This window comes from Rhinopithecus bieti, unplaced genomic scaffold (assembly GCF_001698545.2).
Source record: "Rhinopithecus bieti isolate Rb0 unplaced genomic scaffold, ASM169854v2 scaffold_2888, whole genome shotgun sequence".
Classification (NCBI taxonomy): Eukaryota; Metazoa; Chordata; class Mammalia; order Primates; family Cercopithecidae; genus Rhinopithecus; species Rhinopithecus bieti.
Window position 1 is genome coordinate 4,080,821 of NW_016804209.1, and position 23,179 is coordinate 4,103,999.

Consider the following 23,179-nt stretch of genomic DNA (forward strand, 5'->3'; position numbering starts at 1 on the left):
TATTAAAGCAAAGCACATATTGTCCAAATTATTCTGCATGGTCCCCCCTATAAAATTGCTTAGTGTGTGTTCAGATTGTAAAGCAGCTGGAGAAGATGAAACAAAGAGGCTAAAACTACACACATTAATTTGGATTTCAGAAGAGTTAGCTTTTCTGCAGAACATTCTATGCAATGCTGGCTTCTTCCTGGAAGAACCTGACTTTTCTCATAAATGACTCAGTGCAGCAGGCTTCCTGCAAAAATGTCACTATGTTTGCCAGTAATGTGCAGAAAAGCCCATTGGCCCCAAGCTCTTACTTGGGTTTTTGCCAGTGATGCACTGGAGTCCTCATCCTGACACTATCACATGATGGCAGTGGCTGTGCCTGTGCCTAGGAGCCCCAAGCTTCCCACTATACATGCCCAGGACTAGACCCTTGTAGTTCCCTGTCATGCTCTTGGAGTCCTGAGGTTGCCTAAAGGGGCCTCAGTGGCAAGGGACAGGTACAGTGGGTGTGTGAGAACCTAAGAAGAGAGATTCTGTTTGGGGGGTTTCACCTGGAATTTTGAATAGAAAAGGGATTCTACTGTTTAATTTAGTATTTTAAAAGCCATGTGTTTGTCTTCAAACTTTTTTCATCCCCTGCTTTAAAAAAAAAAAAAAAAAAAAAAAGCGTCTTGCTCTGTTACTCAGGTTGGAGTGCTGTGGTGTGATCACAATTCACTGCAGCGTTGACTATCTGGGCTCAGGTGATTCTCCCACCTCAGGCTCCTGAGCAGCTGGGAATGCAGGTGTGTGCCACCACACCCAGCTAATATTTTTTGTTGTTTTCTTTGTAGAGATGGGGTCTTGCCGTGTTGCCCAGGCTAGTGTCAAACTCCTGGTCTCAAGTGATCCTCCCACCTCAGCCTCCCAAAGAGCTGGGATTACAGGTGTGAGACAGGGCACCTGACCATGGCCATCACATGCCTTAATTTTTATTTCTGTACTATCACATGCTTTCTTGACAGTTTCTTCTGACACAGCCAGGTGATGCCACCTTACTTCTTTATGCCAAGGGAAACTAAGTAAGTAGTGGTGAAGAGCATGTCCCTGGGGCCACAGTGCCTGGCTTCAAATCTGGGTTCCCCCATTAATTAAGTGTGTGGCTTTAGGCAGTCACATGACTCTTTCCTTCTGTCCCTGATATGTATAATGCAGATCATGAGGGGTTGTTCCTGCCTTAGTATGTGCGTGTAATTTGTTGTTAATATTTGTAAAGCATGAAGAACTGTGTGGCACATAATAAGCTCTAGTGAATAAGTGTTAGCCATTTAAGATAATGAAGTGAGGATGAATAATGCTAATAGTTCTGATACTTGACTTATTAAGGAGCTTCTCAGTCCTCAGCAGCATGAATGCTAAGCTTAGAGTTTGGAAGAGTCAATGATGCACTATCCCCACATCAAGGCATACTGCACATACGTAACCAGTGAAAAATGCATCTTCTTTAGGTTGCCAAGGTGAGAAATGAACACCCCTTTGTGAAATAAAGACCCAGTTTATTTTCAGTTCATTCCATGAACATTCCATGAGCCTGGTGGGTTAAAAAGCAAAACCCTAGAATAGGAGACAAAAACCCTGCAAGTGTCATTTGCTAATCCTGCAAGCTTGGGTTACTTGCCTTTTCTGTGTTAATTTCCTCATCTATAAAATAGAGATGATGATAACATCAGCTCTGCTTTTTAGAGGAAACAACTCTAAAATGCAGTGGAAGCACACTGAACAGTGTGGTACGCCAGTGCAAGGCAGGTGTTCTGTCTGAGAGTGTGGTGACAGCATGTGCCCTGAGGTCAGCCAACCTGGGTCTAATCCCAGTGCTTCTCCTGATCTATCCGAATGACCTTAGGCAGGGTATGCAAGTTTTCTCATCCATTATTTGAGGATAATAACAGTATGTCTATGTAGGGTTGCTGTTGAGGATGAAAGGAAGTCATACAAACTTTATTTGACTGTCTTTCATTTGATTTTTAAACACACATTTTCCAGACTCAGGACATTGTACAAATGTACCCAAATAATATTTAGACCTGGTGGCACTTCAGAGAAAGACGAAATGCATCTCTTGTCCCTGTAATCACAATTTTTAGACTAGAGGAAGTGGCTGCACCGAAGTGTCCCAGAGAAGGAAGTTTCTGACTTGATTATAAGACACAAGCATTCATTAAACCCTTTTCTGGCCATCTTCTAAGTGGCAGGTGCTGAGTGTGTAAAAATAAATAAGACGGAGTAGTTGACCTCGAGGAGTTCACAAGGAAGTCAGGGAGGGCAGGACAGTCATGGCAGAAAGTTCTGTGAATTCTTGGATAGAAGCGAAAACTAGCTGAGTACACAGATGAAGGTCAGTACAGGTGAGGCCCTGCATTGACCACTTGAGTGCTCACATGGAGGTGGCAGCAGGTGCGCAGCAGGAGAAACTGAGACTGACTGCCCAGGCTAGGATCAGGACGCGTCATGCTCTTGAGCTGAATCTTGCCGAGTGAGTAGGAGTTTTCCAGGAGGAAGCTGTGGAGAAAGATATCACTGAACCGCCTTGTGGGGCAGTCATTACCACTTGGATTTCCAACTGGAGTCTACTGGAGTTTGAGTTACTTTCAGGTTCTTGGGTCTGTTTACCCTCTCCTATGCAAAAAGTAGTTCCCTGGGGCCTTTCCTGGGCGAAGTTTTCATTCTAGAGTGGTTTAGAGCTACACTATCCAGTTAGGGTAGCCCCTAAACAAGTGGCTTTTGACATCTAAGTGAATCAGAAATAAGCCCTATTTCAGTCCTCAGTAGTACATGAGCAATATTTGCATTATCACACAGAGAGCGGAGTGGGACCTTCTCCAGCTGTGACGAACCCCTGTGCTGGTGCTCTCAGGAGTTTCAGTTCCTGCTCTGCCCCAGGCTCCTGAGGGCCAGACGCTGCCCATCAGACTTCACGCAGTGACATCTGCTTTCTTCTGGGCTGCCAGAGGTCTGCCAGTCCCGGCCTGGATTCAACTGTAAAACCAACAGTAAAACCAACAGACTGTTGCCTGAGTGAAAACCTGGTTCACTAAACTGATGGACTAAAATATTCCAACCTGGGCAACATGGCGAAACCCCATCTCTACAAAAATTTGCAGGGCACGGCAGCACGTGCCTGCAGTCCCATCTACCCAGGAGGTTGAGGCTGCAGTGAGCCATGATTGCGCCCCTGCACTCCAGCTTGGGCAACGGGGTTACACCCCATCTTAAAAAAAAAAAAATTTATCTCTTTTCACTAGCACAAACATCCTCCTAGGACCTCAGGTTTGGTTCTTTTAAGCTATGTGGAGAGAGCAGGTCAGAGGGAAGCAGCACCAATGTCATGGCCTTTAGGGCTGGGGGGAAGACCCCTGCTTCAGAATTCTTAGAGTTGGGCAAAGGGCAACTCAGGGGATCAGTATCATGAGAAGGTTGACTGAGGCCAGGTACGGTGGCTCACACCTGTCATCCCAGCACTTTGGGAGGCCGAGGTGGGCAGATCACTTGAGGCCAGGAGTTTGAGACCAGCCTGGCCAACATGGTGAAACCCTGTCTCTACTAAAAATACAAAAAATGAGCTGGGCATGGTAGTGGCTCCTGTAATCCCAACTACGCAGGAGGCTAAAGCATGAGAATCGCTTCAACCCAGGAGTCAGAGATTGCAGTGAGCGGAGATCGCACCACTGCACTGCAGCATGAGTGATTGTTTAAAAAAAAAGAAAACACTGACAGAGTCCTCAGTGATCAGTGTCTAACCTGGGATTTTGGTTTTGTGCTCAAGAATTCCCTATCCCAGCAGATAAACCTGACTGCTTGCCAGTAATCACAGCCAGGACACCCCAAATGCACATGCTGCCCCTGATGGATTCATGACAAATTGTACATTGACCTGTGTATTTAGCTGCACTAAGCCGGTTTGCTATTAAGGAATAGTAATCCTCTTACAAAGCAAAAAAAGCAAAGACAAACTACCTCTTGGATCATTCAAAGCCTAGTCTCCAGGGCACTTCCCTTTGGAACCTGCCCAATCCCATGGTGTACAAGGAGTCTCTGCTATGACCTGTGCTTTGCTACCAATACGTTTGATTGGGTCCTGGTGTCCCAGGAGATTAGATGGCACCAAGATCTGTGCGTAAGGCTTACAGGCTTTTGGAAAGTTTCAGTTACAGTAACTACGACCTCATCTTAAAAGGCATTTGACCTTAGTTAGCCCAGGTTTGGTGATAATTTTCCAGAATAGCTTTTATTTTAGGAATTCAGATTCATCTGAATAATTTCCAGATGTCATCAATTATAACATCTGCCCCATCTGTTGAAACAACCTGGAATTTCATAGTGAGCCATCAGTCTAGGAGGAGGGACAAATCTTTCTCCAGAATGCTGCTTCTCCTCCAATCGTGGCTTCTTGTTTCTGAAGGGGACTTTTCAGGGTCACTGAAAAGCATCCCTGGGTTTCGGAGACAGTCTCATACAGTGTCTTCAGAGATTTGCCATGTGCAGTCCCCACGTGGGCTGGTACCTGGTGCCTTGTTTCAATGGATGGTTTCATTTGTGATTTCTCAGTGGGACCAGGTATGCTTAGGAAGGGGAAATAGACACACAGAAGCAGCAGCCCATATCTGTGGAACTTAGATAGCCATGATTTGAGTACCTCATGTGGATAGTGGAGCATCTGAACCAAGAGGCTCCCTTAGTGTCCGTGGTGCCTGCAGTGACAGTGGGTCTGTCTCAGCGGGGAAGGGGTGAAAAAGCCAGTGGACACGATGGGTACAAGGCATGTGCATCAGTCATCTGCTGGGAATGAGTATAATAGAGCCACAGCCCCTAGGAGCAAGGCCCTGGTCTGTTTCAAGGACACTGACTATGTGCAAGTCGGGGAGACTGGCCTTTTCATCCACTCCCAGCTCTTACCTGGAGCTCACACTGGGTTGACCTTCATACACGGGGACTCTGCAGTGGGACACCTGGGGTCTATGTCCTCCCAAATAGGAAATGGGAGAAGAGGAGGCAGGAGAAGGGCTGGTTGGATGATCTTGGCTAGGAGAAAACAGACAATTTTTAAAATCCTCCTGTCATTCAAGGTCTGTTTATAGAAGAGAGAACAGAAATGGTTTTATTTTACTCTGGAGAGAGTTCACTTCCCAATTAAGTGTACTAACAAGATGAAAGGGCTCTGGGAGTCCATTGCCTTTTCCTAAGACGGTTCTGTTACTGTTTTGTTTTCCTAATAATAAGGTACTGAGTATCAACAGGGAGCCAACAAGGCAAGAGTTTTGTCTGCTGAAATGAAAAAGGGCACGCATAGAACGCTGTTCCTTCCTCCCAGATCACAGCTCACTGAATAATTCATTGACTTCCCCATCTTTCCAAGATGCGTTTCTGCACTTTCTATGAGCTTCACAGCATTATCTATTCATCGACGAATTATGATGGGAATAAAAAATTTGGAACATGAGTCACACCTCATGAGTTTGGACTAACTGGGGAAAAGGCTGGTCTGGAGTAAGAGTGTGAATTCATGATGTCTATATATAACTTCATATATGTATATGAAGACACACATATAGTTTTATTCCTTTAAATGCCAGTGTAGTGTCATTCAGCAGTAGCTACATTTACAGAACTGAGTCTGACTTGGCTCTGTCACTAAATTGCTGTGCCTCCCACACCAGGGAATCTCAACTTCAGCACTACTGCTATTTGGGGCTGGATAATTCTTTGTCTCATAGGCTGTTTAGCAACATCCCTAGCCTCTACCCACTAGATGCTAGTGGCATCCTCCATCCATGACAACCAAAGGTGTCTCTCAGACACTGTCCTGGTTGAGAACCACTGTCCTAGACCAAGTCAAATCATGCCCCAAGCCATTGAGTCCTTGTTGGTAAACTGAGGTGGCCTAGGGAGAGTATCTTAAAATCCCCTCCCAGATCAAACATTCCCAGGATGACCATCAATGCATCCAGCTAGACCCTCATAAACTGTCTAACACCTGTGTGAAATGGGTGTATTAAAGTGGAAATATGTTCCTCTTAAGGTTGACATTTAAGCTCTCATGTATACCTCTATACATGGTTTTTATACAGTTGGCCTCTGTAACCTATTCATGTCTAATTGGCAAATACCAGAAGAATATTCTGTATTCCTAAGAAGCCCAAAACAGACTTAAAATTGCTCTTTTTGTGTCTTATTTAAGTGTCACTGCCTCTCTATCCATGCAACTGGATTTAACAGAGGAGAGTTTGGGAAATGATTTGGCTGAAATACCTGCCTTTTTTTTTTTGCTTTGCCACAGGAATTCTCACACTCAAGAAAGCAAATGAACTTCTTCTGAGCACAGGCGTGCCCGGCAGTTTTCTCATCCGAGTCAGTGAAAGGATCAAAGGCTATGCCCTGTCCCATCTGTCAGAGGACAGCTGTAAACATTTCCTCATCGATGCCTCTGCAGACTCCTACAGCTTCCTGGGCGTGGACCAGCTGCAGCATGCCACCCTGGCGGATTTGGTGGAATATCACAAGGTGAAGCAATATATAAACTTAATTTGCCTTCTGAGTTATTGTCCTGTAGCAGCTCTAACAATGAATGACAATTACAAGGAAAAGGACTGAGACAAGTACGTGGGGTGGGGGCGGGGAGGGTTGTCTTTGGTAATTGTTCCTGATAATCAGGATTGTTAATTGCGTTTCATTTATCTTAGAACCTAGTTCTTCCTTAAATACTCAGGGAACCCCACTGGGGCAAAGAATACAGGAAATGCTAAAGAAAAGAAAAAATAAAAGCTGTATCCACATGGGGGACAGCAGTCCCCAACCTTCCTGGAAGACAATTTCTCCATGGACTAGGGGTTGGGGGATGGTTTCAGGATGATGTGAGCACATTACATTTATTGTGCATTTTATTTCTATTATTACATTGTTATATATAATGAAATAATAATACTGTTCAACAAAAGGTAGAATCAGTGGGAGCCCCGAGCTTGTCGTCCTGCAACTAGACGGTCCCATTTGGAGGTGATGGGAGACAGTGACAGATCATCAGGCATTAGATTTTCATAAGGAGCACACAACCTAGATCCCTCGCATGCACAGTTCACAGTAAGATTTGCGTCCGATGAGAATCTAATGCTGCCACTGATCTGACAGGAGGCGGAGCTCAGGCGGTAATATGAACGACAGGCAGCAGATGTAAATCCAGATGAAGCTTCACTCCACTGTTCACCTCCTGCTATACAGCCCAGTTCCTAACAGGCCACAGACTGGTACTGGTCCATGGCCCTGAGGTTGGGGACCCCTGACCTATGAGAACAGTCTTAAGTTAGAATTCAAGCCCTGGAGGGAAACAGAGTACCTGGCCACATGTGGATAAGAAAAATATCTCTTAAGATGATCATAAACCATGAAAGCTTCGTGTAAATCCTGGGTAGGCAGCTAGTGATATCCTCTGAGGAAGTAGGAAGAGCATGTGGTTGCTACTCACACTGTTTGACCCTGTGCCTTGTGATTGACAGGAGGAACCCATCACTTCCCTGGGAAAGGAGCTCCTCCTCTATCCCTGTGGTCAGCAGGACCAGCTGCCTGACTACCTGGAGCTGTTTGAGTGACAGCCTCCATCAGGGTCATCCTACAGCCTCCAACTGGGCTTCCCCCTGGACAAACGCCACTGCAACATTTATGTGTGAAGCCAAAAGCACCCTGCAGCAGAGCCAATACTGATCAACTGAAAGCGTCCATGGAATCCTCATTGACACCTCTCTTCTGCACAAATACTGGAATTCAATGTCAAGAGAAAATGACCTCTGCTCATATTCACTCCAAAAGTAAAGGGAGAAGAGTCTCAATTTCAGCAAGTGTCTGTCATGAAGGGTATGACCTTAATGATGTACATAAAACAAATGAAGAAATGGAAACCTTTTAGAAATTAAGGTGTACTTGAAAACCAGTATCTTTGTGAAGTATCATATGACCCCTGTACTCCCTCTGTATCATCTCAGGAGGTTTCAGGGGCCTATTGATATCAAGTTTCACGCTGGCTTTGGAATGCTGGCCAAAAAAAAAAAAAAAAAAAAAACATTTCCTGGCTGAGATGATGCTTAAAACACACCTCACTTACTGTACATGTTGGAACCAGGATATGAGAGACATAGAAAAACAGAAGTCATGAATGTAAATGGAATGAGAAGTTTTAAAACATAGGATGAGCGGCTTAACATGCATAAAAATACAGATGGACCTGCAGGAGAGTGAGCACACGTCACTGAGTTTGTTTTCTTGTTCTGGAGAAGGGGGCCAGGGCTTGCCTGGCCTCCCCTGGCTCTAGAGTGCACCAAAAGAATAAAGCATCTGCACATGTAATTTTTTTTTTTATCAGTAGTGCATACACCAGAACAGAATAAGCAGGCTGTTTGGATGCTACTTGTGGTTGAATTGTGTTCCCCCAAAATATATAGTGAAGTCTTAACCCCCATCCCCGTGAATGTGACCTGGTTTGGAAATAGGGTCTTTGCAGATATAGTCAAGTTACGATGAGGTCACACTGGATTAGGGTGGACCCTAAATCCAATGACTGACATCCTCAGGAGAAGAGAGAGGTTTGATAATAGAGACAAATGCAGTGGGAAGACGACCAGGGGACAAGAGGCAGGTTGGAGTGATGCAGCCAGAAGGGACACCGAGATCGCTGGCCACCAACAGAAGCCAGGAGAGCGGCAAGGGACAGGTTCCCACCAAGCCTTAGCAGGAAGCATGGCCCTGACTTCGGAATTCCAGACTCCAGAACCAGGAGAATAAATTTCTGTTGTTTTAAGCTGCTTAGTTCATGCTGTTTGTCACAGTTCATGCTGTTTGTTACTATAGCACCACAAAGCTAATACAGTCGTTTATGTAATTACATCACGTGACACACAGGACTGACCCATTAGTTGCTGCCCAGTCCACCATTTTCATAATGAAGTAGAAATGGTAGGTAAGGAAAACATTCCAGCCAGTTCTGTTCAGCCCCGGAACACGTATCTGTCCCGTCAGGAATCTTATGCTCTGCTGCACCCCTCCACCCACCTTGGTCCACTCCCAGTCAGGGGAATGGCCTCTGGACAGGGACTGAGGTGGCTCAGAGCCACTGGAGATCATTTTTCTGGGAGGATGGAAATTGGCTAGGACCTCTGGCCTAACTCTGTAGGTCAACACTTTTTACATTGCCTTTTAATGAAAGCAGAATGATACAGCAGTGTGGTTATGAGCTTGGTTGCATCCAGCACTGACTGACTGTAAAATGTAGCCAGAGAAGGGGATGGTTGGCGTGTGTGTTCTAATGAGAAAGATGATCATGCTTATTTTTAGAGACAGGGTCTTGCTCTGACACCCTGGCTGGAGTGCAGTAGTGCGATCACAGCTCACTTCAGCCTCGAACTCCTGGCCTCAAGTGATCCTCCTGCCTCAACCTCCCAAAGTGCTAGGATTACAGATGTGAGATACTATCCCAGGTAGAGCTAGCTTTGAAACACAGATCATTGTTTAACTCTTTCTTGAAATGTTCCATGTGGTTTATATTGTTAAACTATTGTAAGGATCCATCTCTTTTTTGTTCCTATTATTCAACAATCATGGCATTATTGAGAAACTTCTCATCTCTTCCCACCATTTTCTATGTAACCTTGGACAGGACGTTTTATCTCTGAGCCTCAGTTTTTGCTTCTGAACAACAAAATATGATTTAACTGGGTGATCTTTATTATTTTCATGCAATTCTGAAATTTTAAGGTTCCGGTGCTTCTCACTGGAATGAATGGAAAGTACCCCTTTGTCACTAATAATTAGGAAGACGTAAGATTCTAGTACCGGACGGGTGCAGTGGCTCACGCCTGCAGTCCCAGCACTTTGGGAGGCCAAAGTGGGTGGATCATGAGGTCAGCAGTTCAAGACCAGCCTGGCCAACATGCTGAAACCCCCGTCTCTACTCAAAATACAGAAACTAGCCAGGGACGGTAGCGTGTACCTGTAATCTCAGCTACTCAAGGAGGCTGAGGCAGGATAATTGCTTGAATCTGGGAGGCAAAATTGCAGTAAGCAGAGATTAGGCCATTGTACTCCAGCCTGGGCTACAGAGCAAGACTCTGTGTTAGGGGAAAAAAAAAAAAAATCTAGTAGCCTCCTGTGCCTACAGTTATCTTGTAGGAAATAAGTGTGCCCATATCCAGCTATAACTACACAAAGCAACATCCTACTAAAGGAAGATTTAGAAAACAGGAAGTCGCCCAACTGAAGTAACCCATTACTACAAAGGGGAGCAGATGTGGGTTCCGGACTAGTTTATCCTATTGGTTGCTGACAGAATAATAATACACTGTCAGTGTTGGATGATATGATGGCATGAATGATAGTTGAAATTCGAAATTCTTAGGGAAGGAGAATGGTTTACAGATTTCAGAAACTGATTTCAACTAAATGAGATTCTGGAGGCCTGAACTGTCATCCGAGCTATGCTGTGGTCTCAGTCCTGCCTACATCTACCCTGAGTTATGGTCTAAGGTGAAGATGTCCAAACTCTGATCTTGGTCTCCTCCTGTTGCCTCCGCAAGCCCAGCTCCTTGACCTGCCTACGCAAAGTTTCTGGGTCTAGGAATGCTGGCCTCATGTTACTGTCCTGGTTCTCAAGCCTAGGGCCTCGGGTCTGCATACCCTGACTCACTGGGCCTGTGCCCAAATGCTACTCCCTGCCCATCTAGATTCTTCTCTCCCAAAATTCTGGAATCTCCCTCCCACAGTCATGTAAGATTTTCTGGCTGCCACCATATTGCCAGAAGCTCACAGACCCATCAGGTCACCTGCAAGGACCCTGCTTCTGGCCTCCTGCCCTACCCTGCTGTAGTAGGATGCACAAGGAAGGTCGCTTGGCCCTCAGTGTTACCAGCAGTGCTAGCTAGACAGTCTCAAGAAGTGTTTTCTGGTCAGGCATGGTGCCTCATGCCTGTAATCCCAGCACTTTGGGAGGCCAAGGCAGGTGGATCACAAGGTCAGGAAATTGAGACCATCCTGGCCAACACGGCGAAACTCAGTCTCTACTTAAAAAAAAAAAAAAAAAAAAAAAAAAAAAAAAAAAAAAAAGTGCTTTCTGGCTCAAAGCTTACCCTAAAAAGTGAGAAAATACAGGGTAAGTTAGGAAAAAAAAGATCAGAGAAGTCAGGTCACCAAAAATACCTCTGGGACATTTCCACCCAAAATTGCCTATCTGAGCTAATGCTTTGGAATTAAGCATCCTTTGCTAATATGACATGAAATCTGCTTTTAGATTAAAAAAAGAAAAATTTATGGCTTCAAGTTTTGCAATTGCCATCTTTTTTAAAGGCAGTTTTCTTAATGCATTGGAGTCCAAACATGTTTTATGGCCCACACATACAGATTTTCAGGCTCCTGCTATTTGGTGACAGAGAAGACACAAATGCATGTGTTATGCATGGCTATGTTTCCATGGGACCTCTTTGCTTTCATATTTATCCAGAACGTGGTAAATGCTTTCCTTTCAGGCTGCAATTCACAGGGTTTGTTTTGTTTTGTTTTAGAACATACGTTTTCTACAACTGTATCTTTAAATAATCTGTTTGAATTTAGCTTTTCCCTTCCTTGGGAATAGCTATAAATGTTTGATTTTTCTTTGCTTTTCATGTGGTATTCTCACCCCCATTGTTTTCATCTCTCCCTTCTCTTCTGTTGTATTTTAGGAGAGCTCTTGCATCAGTCCTTTCCCCATCAGAGATTAAATTTTCTGCAATGTTAATTCTGCACTGCACTGCCTCCAGGTGGATTTTAGTACCACTTTCACATTTCCAGCTACTTCTCATCCTACCTTCTCTTCCTGTGCAGGGATCTTTAGGCTTCCCACTGCTTCCCCAGACTGACAATTGTCAGGAAGCTTAAATGATAAAAGTACCCTGTTCTAATTGTGGCAAAAACACATTATTTGATAATCAGCTGCTCAATATGGTAGAGAGCAGGCCCAGCAGGTTTGGGGTGGGGTCCTGGCTATACCATAACTAACCGTGTGGAGTCGTTAAAGAACAATAACTAAGCCTGTATGAGCTTCAGTTTCATCTCTCAGACAGGTGTTACTCAAGTCACCTGGGTTCTGAAGATTAGGAAAGAAATATGTTAAATATCTGGCATACACAAAGCTCTCCATGGGCCCAGCATGGTGGCTTACACCTGAAATCCCAGCTCCTTGGGAAGCTGAGGCAGGAAGATCGCTTGAGCCCAGGATTTTGAGACCAGTCTGACCCACATAGTGAGACCCCATCTCTACAAAAAATACCAAAATTAGCCAGGTGTGACTGGCATGTGCCTGGAGTCCCAGCTACTTAGAAGGCTGAAGTCAGAGGATCACTTGAGCCCAACAGTTCGAGGCTGCACTGAGCTATGATGGTATCACTGCACTCCAGCCTGGGTGACAGAGTGAGACCCTTTCTTTACAAAATAAAATAAAGAGAGAAAACAAAGCCAGCTCTCCATGAATAGTAATTGGGTAATTGCCTTTTCCTTTTCCTAGTGAATTATGAGTCCAACAAAACCAGGATCCTTGCACTGCAGCCTTCCCCTTTGTCAACTCAGTTTATGCGACCACTGGGCTGTTTATCCCCCACCCTTGTTTCCTAGAATTTCTGGGATGAATTTTAAGAAGGAAGAGGAAACTTCTGAAGAGTAAGGGATTTAATGACCATCCACACAATACATTCATTTGCCAGTTGACCTGCAGAGAATCGGCTCACTTGGTCTGGATCTGAAGTGGCACAGAGGGGCTTTTTCTAATGTCTGATTTTGACAATCCCCAAATTAGCAGTAACCAGTTTTTACCCACAAATCAGCCATTGTCCAACTGGCTCTGTTGCCTCGTGATTCCTGATGACAAATCCCCAAGTATTTGCCTCCCATTTCGACCAGGAGACATTACAAACCCAGCTCCCTTTGAGATGAACTCTGCCTGTCTCCCAGCTAGGTCAGGCAATGCCAAGCAAACTCCCCCACATTCTGTTTTTCTCAGTCTAAATTAGCTTTGGCCTTTCTTCAATTGGAAGGATGTTTCTTGTTGAAATCTTCCCACCAATGAAGTCGAGATCCTGGGAGCCCTGCATGGGCCTGCACCTCAATAACCAAACAGAATGGCAAATGCCTTGCCCTCCAGGGGTGCCCTCCCAATGGTGTGCCAGCGCTCGAGAAAAGCTTTGCAACCAAGCCGCTCCCTGCTGCTTCCGACAGCCCCCCATGCCAAGGCTGTGATTTTCATGTAGCTTCATTTGAGGCTGATAAAGAGCAAGTTATGTAAATAAGCTTTCCCTTCAGCCATTCTTTGAACTTAATTTGGGTGTTTTTCTGGTTTTTCATTGACTTATTTAATCCATTTCAAATGGGCTTTAATATCTAAGCAGGCCAGATGATGTTTACTGTTGTCGTTTTTGAAACCCTGGAGTGACAGAGTGAGTTGGCAGTGGGGGTAGAAGCTTCGGGAATCACAATGGAGGTGGAGGAAGTGGCCTGGCATGGCTGCACTTCATTCCAAGCTCAAGTATCTGACTCAGGTTGATGAAGAATAAATCCAGTTCACCAGACATCCCACCCAAGCTGAAGGTCGTTCGATTAGTCCCGGACAGAGGCTGCCATGGATGGCCCTGAGTCCCTGGGGCAACTGTGGAGGCTGGAGAAAGGTCTTGAAGGAGCACAGCCCTACTTCTCTCCCCAGAGCAATGCCCGCCCTTCCCAGACTGTGACCTTCCCCAAGGCAGCCCTGTCCTGCCCTGCCCCTCCTCCCCTACGGTTCTGTCCACCTTCTTGCTAGAATAGCAGACAAGGCCAGACACAGCCGAGGAGCCACTGGGGGTGACTGTTCCAGAGGGCACATTCAAAGGATCAGTAATGCACAGTTTGAAAGGCACCTCTGCTGACAGGAAAGAACATATTCTGTGTGTTGAAAAAAACTACCATCAAAACCCCCCAACCAACTGGCACCATCCGCATAGTTTTTGGCAGCAACAGCAAAGCACTGAGCCCTGCCAGGAGAAACAGCTTTGAATTAAAATATAAAGCTAATCAGAATATGGATCACACAAAGCTGCCAGTCATTTTATGTGTATGGGGAGTAAAACATCCCTGCCCTGCTAAGAAACTGCCCAAGGTCATTATCTCTAATCAGCAATTCTCACAAACAGTATCAAGTCTTTTCTTAAAAAAGCAAGTATTCCCACCTGCTGTCCCCTCCTACTCAAATCATTTTTTTTCTTTCTTTTTTCTTTTCTTTTTTTTTTTTTTGAGACAGAGTCTCACTCTGTCACCCAGGCTAGAGTGAAGTGGTATGATCTCAGCTCACAGCAATGTCCGCCACCTGGGTTTCAAGTAGTTCTCTGCCTCAGCCTCCTGAGTAGCTGGGATTACAGGCGCCCACCACCAAGCCTAGCTAACTCTTTTGTATTTTTAGTAGAGACAGGGTTTCACCATCTTGGCCAGGCTGGTCTTGAACTCCTTACCTCATGATCCACCTGCCTCGGCCTCCCAAAGTGCTGGGATTACAGGCGTGACCCCCGTGCCAGGCCATCACTCTTTCAATGTAACATGTCGGAATCCTGAATGAGAGCCAGATTCCAGGGCTTTGATCCCATATGGAGTCCTAACACTGCCTGTCATTGCAGAGTGGCTGGAGGGCTTGGTCAGATGCCTTAGCTGTTCCTAGATCCCTGTGTTAGCAAGCTTTCTTTCCTTGTTAGGTGCTTTCTCAGGTGGAACTAGAGAGCAGAGAAATGGTAGAAAACTGAGAATCAAAAACAACAGGCTGGGACTTACCACTAGGCCAAAGCTCGTTCCTGCAGACCTTCCAATCCATCTGGAGCTGGCCATGTGACGGACGGGTCACGATCAGGGACAATGACGGTCATATCAGTCTCAAGCTGGCTACTCACTGGTTGGATCTCTGGGCAAGTTCTTCAACGTTTCTGATCCTCATTCTCTGCACCTGGAAAATGAAAGGAATGATATTATCTAGCTGAGAAGGTTGGGGTAATGAACGTAAGGTTCCTAGCTATGCTCCTGACTTCAAAACCCTGTAAAGCCTCCCAGCTGCCTAGGAGGGTATCAACTCCATATTACTGAGTGTGGAACGTAAGGTAGAAATTACCCATTGAATTTTACACTCCTAGTAACCCTTCTCCTTCAGATAAATTAACTTTTCAGAATGACAAAAAGAACAACAGTATACATGATGGCTTCATAATCTTTACTGTATTGCCTGTAATAGCCATCTGATTATATCCAAGCAGCACTAGGCATACCAAGAAGCTTAACAGACACTGCCAGATACACAACTGTATGTGAGGAACTGTGTGTTGAATGCTAATAACTAAACACCTACCGTGTGCCTGATGCATCCTAAGTGCTTCATACATAGGAACCCATTTAATCTTTAAAACAATTGCATGATATACAAGGGACTGAATCCATCACGCTCAATGAGGAGATCAAGGTACGAAGACATCTAGCGACTCCTTTAAATTAAAGATCCTGTAAATTGCAAGAGAAATAACTGGAATCTGAACCCAGGTTGTTTGGCTGGAAAAACCATGATGTCAACTACTCTACTGAGCTGAACCTTGATTATATGAAATTAGATAAGAGGATTTTTCCTGAAACAAAACTTTAGTAAAATTAGATTCTGGGTAGCTATTTTCCTAGGCCTGATCTTCGTCACTGATGTGGAAAGGGGCAGTCAACCACATTTACAAATACAAAGAGGGGCTAGGAAGTAGATGACTGCAGAAAAAAGAGCCCAGGGAACCCAGGTATGTCACTTGGAGGCAATGATGTGTTGATATAATATTTAACAATGGGCCAGGCCTAGGGGTGGTGAGGATGGCTGATTGGCAGCATTTGCCAATTGCCAGATTCCATAGTGTAAATACTCCCACCATGGTGTATTTCAAACTACCAGCCGGTCAACACGGAGTGAGGACTGGGAAGAAACGCTCAAAACTGGCTCCCACAAGGCTGTACCAGTACGCCACTGCCTGAAGGAGACCCCCAGTGTATTAGAGAGTCCAGCTCAGTAAGATAACCTGTGCTGGTCACTGGGCAATTTAGGGATAGGAACAGAGAGAGCATGCAGAGCTGGAAGGGGCCTTAGGCAAGCCAAACACTCACTGCTTCCTCAGCAGCATCCTTGAGAACGTGCAATGTGACTGGGTTCTTGAAACCACTGTTCTGGTACAGCTTTCCTTTGCTAAGTTCAAATTCCAGCCTCCTAATTCTAATGCTTTCGTGGGACCTTCTACAATCCTTCTTTTCTATATGTCTTGGGCAGGCAATGGGGGTATTGTTCTCCAGCATGTTGCTAAAGAGGGCCTCTACCCTTTGATAAAACTGTTCTACCTGAATAAGCTTTAAAACATAAATACCATAGTTTAATATTATGCTGTTCCGTCTCCTCATCAGCTACTCTCTGCAACTTTAAAAAACCCAATTCGTAACCACACAGCCATAAAAAAGAACAAAATAATGTCTTTTGCAGCAACATGGATGGAACCGGAGACTATTATCCTAAACAAATTAACACAAGAACAGAAAACCAAACACTGTATGTTTTCACTTCTAAGTGGGAGCTAAATGATAAGAACCCATGAACACAAAGAAGGGGACAAAAGGCACCAGGGCTTACTTGAAGGTGGACTGTGGGAGGAGGGCGAGCAGTGAAAAATACGCACTGCACTTATTACCTGGGTGACCAAAGAATCTGCACACCAGACCCCCGCAACACACATTTTACCATGTAGCACATCTGCACAGGAACCTCCTACAAAGTTGGAAAGGAAAAAAATCTTCACCACTGTCTTGGGCATCTGTGATATGCAATTTAAACAAGTACAAAAGTGGCTGATGAGCCCACAGAGTGCGGCCTGGATGCGGCCACCTGTGAGACACCTAGACCCACCCAGTTCCACAGTCAGAACATTGGATTGCCACCGCCAGCCTTGTTAGAAATGCATCCTTCTGACACGGGGAGGATATGGGCAAGAGCGTGCAGGTCACTCACCACAAATCCAGCAGAACCATGGCAGAGACAGGCCAAACACAAGTCCTGAAGTCACTAGTATCATCAAAGCATATGAAAAAAAATAAATATTTTTGAGACCAGGTCCCACCCTTACCCAGGCTGGAGTGCAGTGGTGCAATCAGGGCTCACTGCAGCCTCAACCTCCTGGACTCAAGTGATCCTCCCACCTCAGCCTCTTGAGCATCTGGGACTACAGGTGTGCACCACACCTACTTTTGTATTTTTTTTCTAGAGACAGGGTCTCACTATGTTGCCCAGGCTGGTCTCAGACTCCCAGGCTCAAGTGATCCTCCCACCTTGGCCTCCCAAAGTGCTGGGATTACAGGCATTAACCACAGTACCCAGCCACACATGATGATATTAAGCACAGAGTTGAAAGGGGCCTTGGAAATCATTTCTCAATTTCCTCTAATGAAAACAGACCAGTTAATGTATAAATAATTCAAGTTTTTCATTATGGTTCTCTTCTCCCTCTAGCCCAGTGATCCTTAACCACGGGTGATTTCCCCTCAAAGGACTTTTGAGCATGACTGGAGACAATTTGGTTGTCAAAACTGGGTAGGAGACGCTCCTGGCCTCTAGTGGGTATAGGTTAGGGATGTGGTTAAACATCCCACAGGATAGAAGACAGCCCCCCACAGCAAAGAGTTATCTTGTCTAACATGTCAGTAGTACCAAGGCTGAGAAACCCTGGTCCATGCACAATACACTGTTTCCGAAAATGAAACAAAATGACATTCTTACCCCACAAAGCAGTCATATCCACAAATCGTATTTTATTAGCTGTGCGATACCACCTTCCATTCATGGCCTGTGTTTTAATTAAATTGTATAAACTACCGGTACAAATCAATACAATGCATTTTTAACACACCAACAGCTTGAATGTTCTTGAAGCTTTTAAACAATGAGTTTACTGTGGGCAAACAGAAGGCAAGGACTCAAATAGATAATTAGCTCATGCATCTGGTGCTGGCTAATAATTTTCACATGAATGTAGAAACCACTCTGTGAACTGTATTTATTTTCAAAAAATAGTTTGAAACGGTAATAAAATGCAATTTTCAGAAGCATCTTGGTGATCGAGTAGAACTGCTTAATTTAAAAAATAATTAAGTTACTTCCACCTGGCTTGGGGTGGATGAACATGTAGCAAAAACTTCCATCCCACTAGATTCTGGCAGATGGATTGATCTTTCACAAAATATATATATATATATATGTATTTTCTCCATTTCTTCTTATGGAATCAGAAGCCAGGAGGAGCACCCTGCTTTGAAAAGAGATTGTTTGGTTCACACGGTATACTTTGGTTTATTTAAACAGGTAAGAAAGCGGTCCCCACTTCTGAGGGGAAAGTGTGGTTTCTGACTTTTAGTTACATCACAATATCACCAGTCTGAATGCGTTTCCTTTTCTGTAAAGCATAAAGTGTCATTTTGCTTTCCTCCAGTGTTCAGTTGCTCCTCTTCAAAAACACTCTTCAGATAAAGTAACTGTATGTCTGTATCAGTACAAACCATTCCTTCCCTCTGTCTCCAGGCCTGACACTCAGTGCCTGACTGAATCAGCATCTGGCATGTCCTTAGATACGGGATCAGTTTGATGCTTTGAACTGAAAGTTCTCAAACTGCATCTAAAAGTATCTTCTTTAAAAATATAAAAATGTAGGCTAACTTGTGCTCTCTTGTAAGGCTTGCAAAGTGGTAATTAAATAAGCAGACTAACTCACAAGCAAAAAAAAAAAAAAAAAAAAAAGGGCATTTTAAAAAAAAAAAAAAATGGAGACAGTTAAAAGGACAACCAAAAGATAAGCAGATTATTTTTGGTTAATCTTGGGGAAAAAAATAACATGATATTTACGGTTTCTTTTCTGGTCCATTTGATTTTGCTTAATGTACTCATTAGGATCGTAATAAGCATATCTCCTCTTTTGCCTTCTGATATTTTAGCACTGCTAGAAACAAGAGCCCTGCTGATAGGCTCATTCATATGAGGAGAAATATGCTTGCCTTTCATGCTAATGAACTTTTTATAAAACTGCTCTTAAATCATGAATATTTCAGTGAGCACACAAAACAATAGGTCTCAGTTTGTTGTAAACACCATCAAAACCTCCACACCATTAGGCTTATAATCTCACAAGCATTCTGCCTTTGTCAGACACTTCGCAGGGTGCTGCTGGGCTAGTTTTGCAGGCAAAGTGGAGATTTTGATTTCTGTTGTAAAAAGCCAAACAGAGAGAAATCGGAGGCTCTCTCGTCTCTGACCCACGGGTCCAGTTCTTTTGTCGTCCTTTATAGAAGTCTTTTCTTTGTTGCAGCCACTTTCAGTAACTGCAAAAGGAAAGAGAAAGTGTCTCCCACCATCCATCTCTGGGAGTTCATGTTTTTTTGCTACTTGTCTTCTGTTTCTGTTTGCGAAGGTGAGCCTCTATCTCGTGCCTGAACACCAGCATGCCCAGCTGGCCGTGGGACGCCTCGTTCATGGCCTTGGACTGCATGCACATCTTGTACTGCTCAGGGGACAGCTCGTCCACGCAGCGCTTCTCATGCCAGAGGTGGAAGAGTCCTCGCACGGGCGTCCGCACCACTATGAGGTTGCTGTGGAGATATTTGCGATAAAGGTGCACATCCTCTCCGCCCCAGCCTTTGATGTCCAGATCAAACCCACCTGTCGGGAGAGAACACACTGTTCAATCACACCGCACTGGTCTGTTTTGCTTCTCTGAGTTGCAACAAGCACAAACGTTTCATTAAGACATGACTGGGGGGATGCATGCTTCACCACCACCCCCTCCAAGTTATGAGAGTGTCCACCTGGGTCAGAGGCCCTGGGAATTTCCCAACAAAGAAGGCTTTCATGGCGGACAGCACCAACTTCTTGAGATGACAGGACCTCCAACAAAATTCCAAGCGTTTGCCTGCACTCGAGAGTTATCAGCCATGCTCATGAATAGCCCCAACCTTGTGGTTAATAGGTACAAAAATAAGATCTAGTATTCGGTAGCACAATAAGATGACTTATTATGATTATGAATTAGCTATTGTTAACAATGTATTGTATATTTAAAAATAACGAGAAGAGGTATAAATATGATAAATATTTGAGATGATGGGTACCTCCAATGGCCCTGATGTGATGATTACACGTTGTATGCCTGTATCAAAATGTTGCACATACCCCATAAATACTATTATGTACCTAAAACAATTAAAAATAGAGGTTTTGTTTAAAAAAAAAAAAAAAAAAGAGCTTCTACAGCATCCCCACTTCTCAGCTTGGAACCTCTGAATGCAAATTCTTGTGCTTCTGTTAAGATGTGGCCTTCTCCTGCCATCGCAAACAGAAAAGAAACGAGGGGCTTGCAGTGCGATGGAGTGTAAGAGGGTCTCAGCATGAAGAAGTCACATCCCACCAAAGCACTATTCATTTCATAGGCTGAAGGGGTCCGGAAAAGCCGCATGGGATTCCATCATAGGCTGGTGAAATCAGTCATCTTAAAGGGACTGGCCTCACAGTCAGTCCTGAAGTTCTACTCAAAGAAAAATCTCATGTCACTATGTAATGAACTCTTTCATAAAGCCAGTAATGGTCTGCTGAAGTCTCGCTTCCGTAAATTGAGATGCCTCACACCTTTTCTTAACCTAAACCCCACCAGGTCCCAAATGGAACCAATGAAGCCCTGGCCTCTTTTGGTCCTTGTTCCCTCCTCACCTACAAGGATGGACTTCATTCTCATGAGAAACAGTGAAGTCATTCTCAACACCTTTTCTCAGACCTTCTCCTGCAGCTTTGGTTCCTGCACACCCCAAGCTGTGCTGCCCTGATCAAGGCCATCACTGGAACCCCAAAGGAGGCTCAGGCCCAGGGAAGCTTACAACCAAACCACCCACGGGCTGTGTGTCCGAGTGACTGTGACCCCTCCATGGTGGGCAGGCAAAGAACAGTATGTGATTATGAATCAGCCATCCAGAATTCGTGTCCTGGTTCCCTTAGAAGCCGCCATTTAACCTCTCTTGATTTTTGGTTCTTTATGCTTAAATGAAGGCAGGTGTCATAACAAATTAAGACAAATAAAGGTGGTGCCTGGTTAACCGCAATTGATTTATTATCATCGTTATTATAACTTTATCAATACGAGGTGCACAAGTAAACTTGAAAGTAAGTCAAAAACTGCAAAGCATAGAGTCTAACTGTGACTCAAAGTTCCTGAGGTCATGGCAATGGCTTACTGAGAATGGCACCCTTCTCAGCCTGCTGTGCCCACTTTTAGCTACATCTGTCTTCAGGAGAATCCAGTATATTCTAAATCCAAATTTGATAAATATATGCATCAACACAAAATAATCTTTCCCTATGCAAAGAGCAAGGAAACAGAATTTCTTGAAATGAAAATCTTCACAAAAATGTTTATTTTGAGATAGAGTCTCACTCTTGTCGCCCAGGCTGGAGTACAGTAGCACGATCTCAGCTTACTGCAATCTCTACCGCCTGGGTTCAAGCAATTCTCCTGTCTCAGCCTCCCGAGTAGCTGAGACTACAGGCATGCATGACCATGCCCAGCTAACTTTTGTCTTTTTTTTTTTTTTTTTTTTTGAGATGGAGTCTCGCTCTGTTACCCAGGCTGGAATGCAGTGGCACGATCTTCGTCCACTGCAACCTCTGCCTCCCGGGTTCAAGAGATTCTTCTGCCTCAGCCTTCTGAGTAGTTGGGACTACAGGCACCTGCCACCACACCTGGCTAATTTTTGTATTTTTAGTAGAAATGGGGTTTCACCATATTGGCCAGGCTGGTCTCGAACTCCTGACCTCATGATTCACCCACCTCAGCCTCTCATAGTGCTGGGATTACAGGCCTGAGCCACCATATTCAGCCTAGAAAAAATTTTAAATGTCCATTTTGGAAAGCTGATTTGCACATAACCATTTAGGAATATATCTCTCAGAGATGTCCAGGAACGCCTGCTGTTAGTTGCTGAGTGTCTGCAGGGCACCCACCACTCAGACCGGCATCCCGGGTGCTCTGTTCCTTCCAACAAGACTTGACTTCAACTTTTTTTTTTTTTTTTTTTTTTTAATCTTTAACCTGTTGATTTCCTTGGGGGTTCTATAGTCCTTGTAGTTCACATCATCTCTGAACAAAACAATCCTGGGGCTACCCCTCATCCCTGATTTTAAAATGAGTAGCTTTAGGCCTTGGACCTGAGGGGGAGTTGCCTAGAAGCCAGAGAGACCAGCAACTCGTGAGTGGCCTGAGATGGGACATTCCATGCCACCCTGAGGGCAGGGTCCCCCCGACTCCATCCTAGCTCTGGGTCCAGTCTGAGCCCCTGTACCTGATATCAAGGATTCTGGACTGTTCATTCATACCCAGCTCATGCATAATGCACAACTCTATCCCTTCCAAGATCCAAGAGTCAGTATCACTATGGGAAGGTGGGGTACCATTTCCAAGGGGGACAGGAGGCCTCTATTCTCATCCTGACTCTGCCTCTCACCTGCTGTGAGGCTTGGGAGGGTCTCTTTGCCTTTGACAGGCTTGGTCTCCTCACCTGGAACCCAAGGGCCTTTCCCCTCTGTGCTCTAGAAATCCACAGGCATGTGCATGTGCATGTATGAGTGTGTGTGCATGTGCCTATTTGTGTATGAATTGTGTGCACATGTGGACATTTGTGTATATGAATTGTGTGTGTGTGTGTGTGTGTGTGTGTGTGTATTGACAGCAACTGCACATTCAGTCACAGCTTAAAGTGACATTTGGAATTTTGAAGGTTAGCAGATAGAAATTTGGGTCTTTTCAAGTATGAGTTTTCCCCCAATTCCCCTATTTCCCTCATACCCTTACTGGGAGGCTTAGGATGTTCTACAGGAGACGGCAGAGTAGCCAGGACCCTGCTGGGAGAAGGCAGTGGACGACTTGCTGCAAAGCTGCCTGGATGCAACAAGCAGCCTTTAATCTCAGATTGTGTGTCTTATTTGCGGCGACTGAGAGGTGCTAGTGGAGATTACAGGGGCTAAAATGTCGCCCACTACCAAGCCCCGTCTTGGTCCAGCCCTGAGTCTATGACATGAGGAACAGCATTTGTTTTTTTT

General features: G+C 44.7%; 2 protein-coding genes and 1 long non-coding RNA gene across 12 annotated transcripts in view; 1 reads left to right on the forward strand and 2 right to left on the reverse strand.

The window, feature by feature from the left end:
* SH2D4A (SH2 domain containing 4A) overlaps nt 1–9,238 on the forward strand; it is an 85,719-nt gene extending 76,481 nt beyond the window's left edge. For 2 of the 3 annotated variants that reach the window (XM_017867283.1, XM_017867284.1), the window contains exons 9-10: nt 6,302–6,525; nt 7,515–9,229. In XM_017867283.1, coding sequence (XP_017722772.1) covers nt 6,302–6,525; nt 7,515–7,607 — 317 coding nt within the window. In that variant the 3' untranslated portion in view covers nt 7,608–9,229. Of the gene's footprint in view, nt 1–6,301; nt 6,526–7,514 lie in introns of all 3 variants that reach the window. The other variant, XM_017867285.1, reaches the window with a different exon arrangement.
* LOC108526482 (uncharacterized) lies at nt 1,529–17,201 on the reverse strand. 2 transcript variants are annotated; one of them, XR_001884537.1, is made up of 6 exons: nt 17,063–17,201; nt 16,746–16,822; nt 15,389–15,537; nt 14,824–14,992; nt 4,921–5,046; nt 1,529–3,003 (listed from the first exon to the last, which is right to left on the reverse strand). It is a non-coding gene; the product is annotated as an uncharacterized LOC108526482 (long non-coding RNA). The 2 variants fall into 2 exon arrangements; XR_001884536.1 differs by having other exon boundaries at nt 1,530–3,003; nt 16,746–17,201.
* A 638-nt stretch (nt 17,202–17,839) lies between these two features.
* CSGALNACT1 (chondroitin sulfate N-acetylgalactosaminyltransferase 1) overlaps nt 17,840–23,179 on the reverse strand; it is a 365,212-nt gene continuing 359,872 nt past the window's right edge. For all 7 annotated transcript variants that reach the window (XM_017867278.1, XM_017867277.1, XM_017867275.1 and 4 more), the window contains one exon: nt 17,840–19,756. In XM_017867278.1, the coding sequence (XP_017722767.1) occupies nt 19,467–19,756 (290 nt within the window). In that variant the 3' untranslated portion in view covers nt 17,840–19,466. The remainder of the gene's footprint in view (nt 19,757–23,179) is intronic.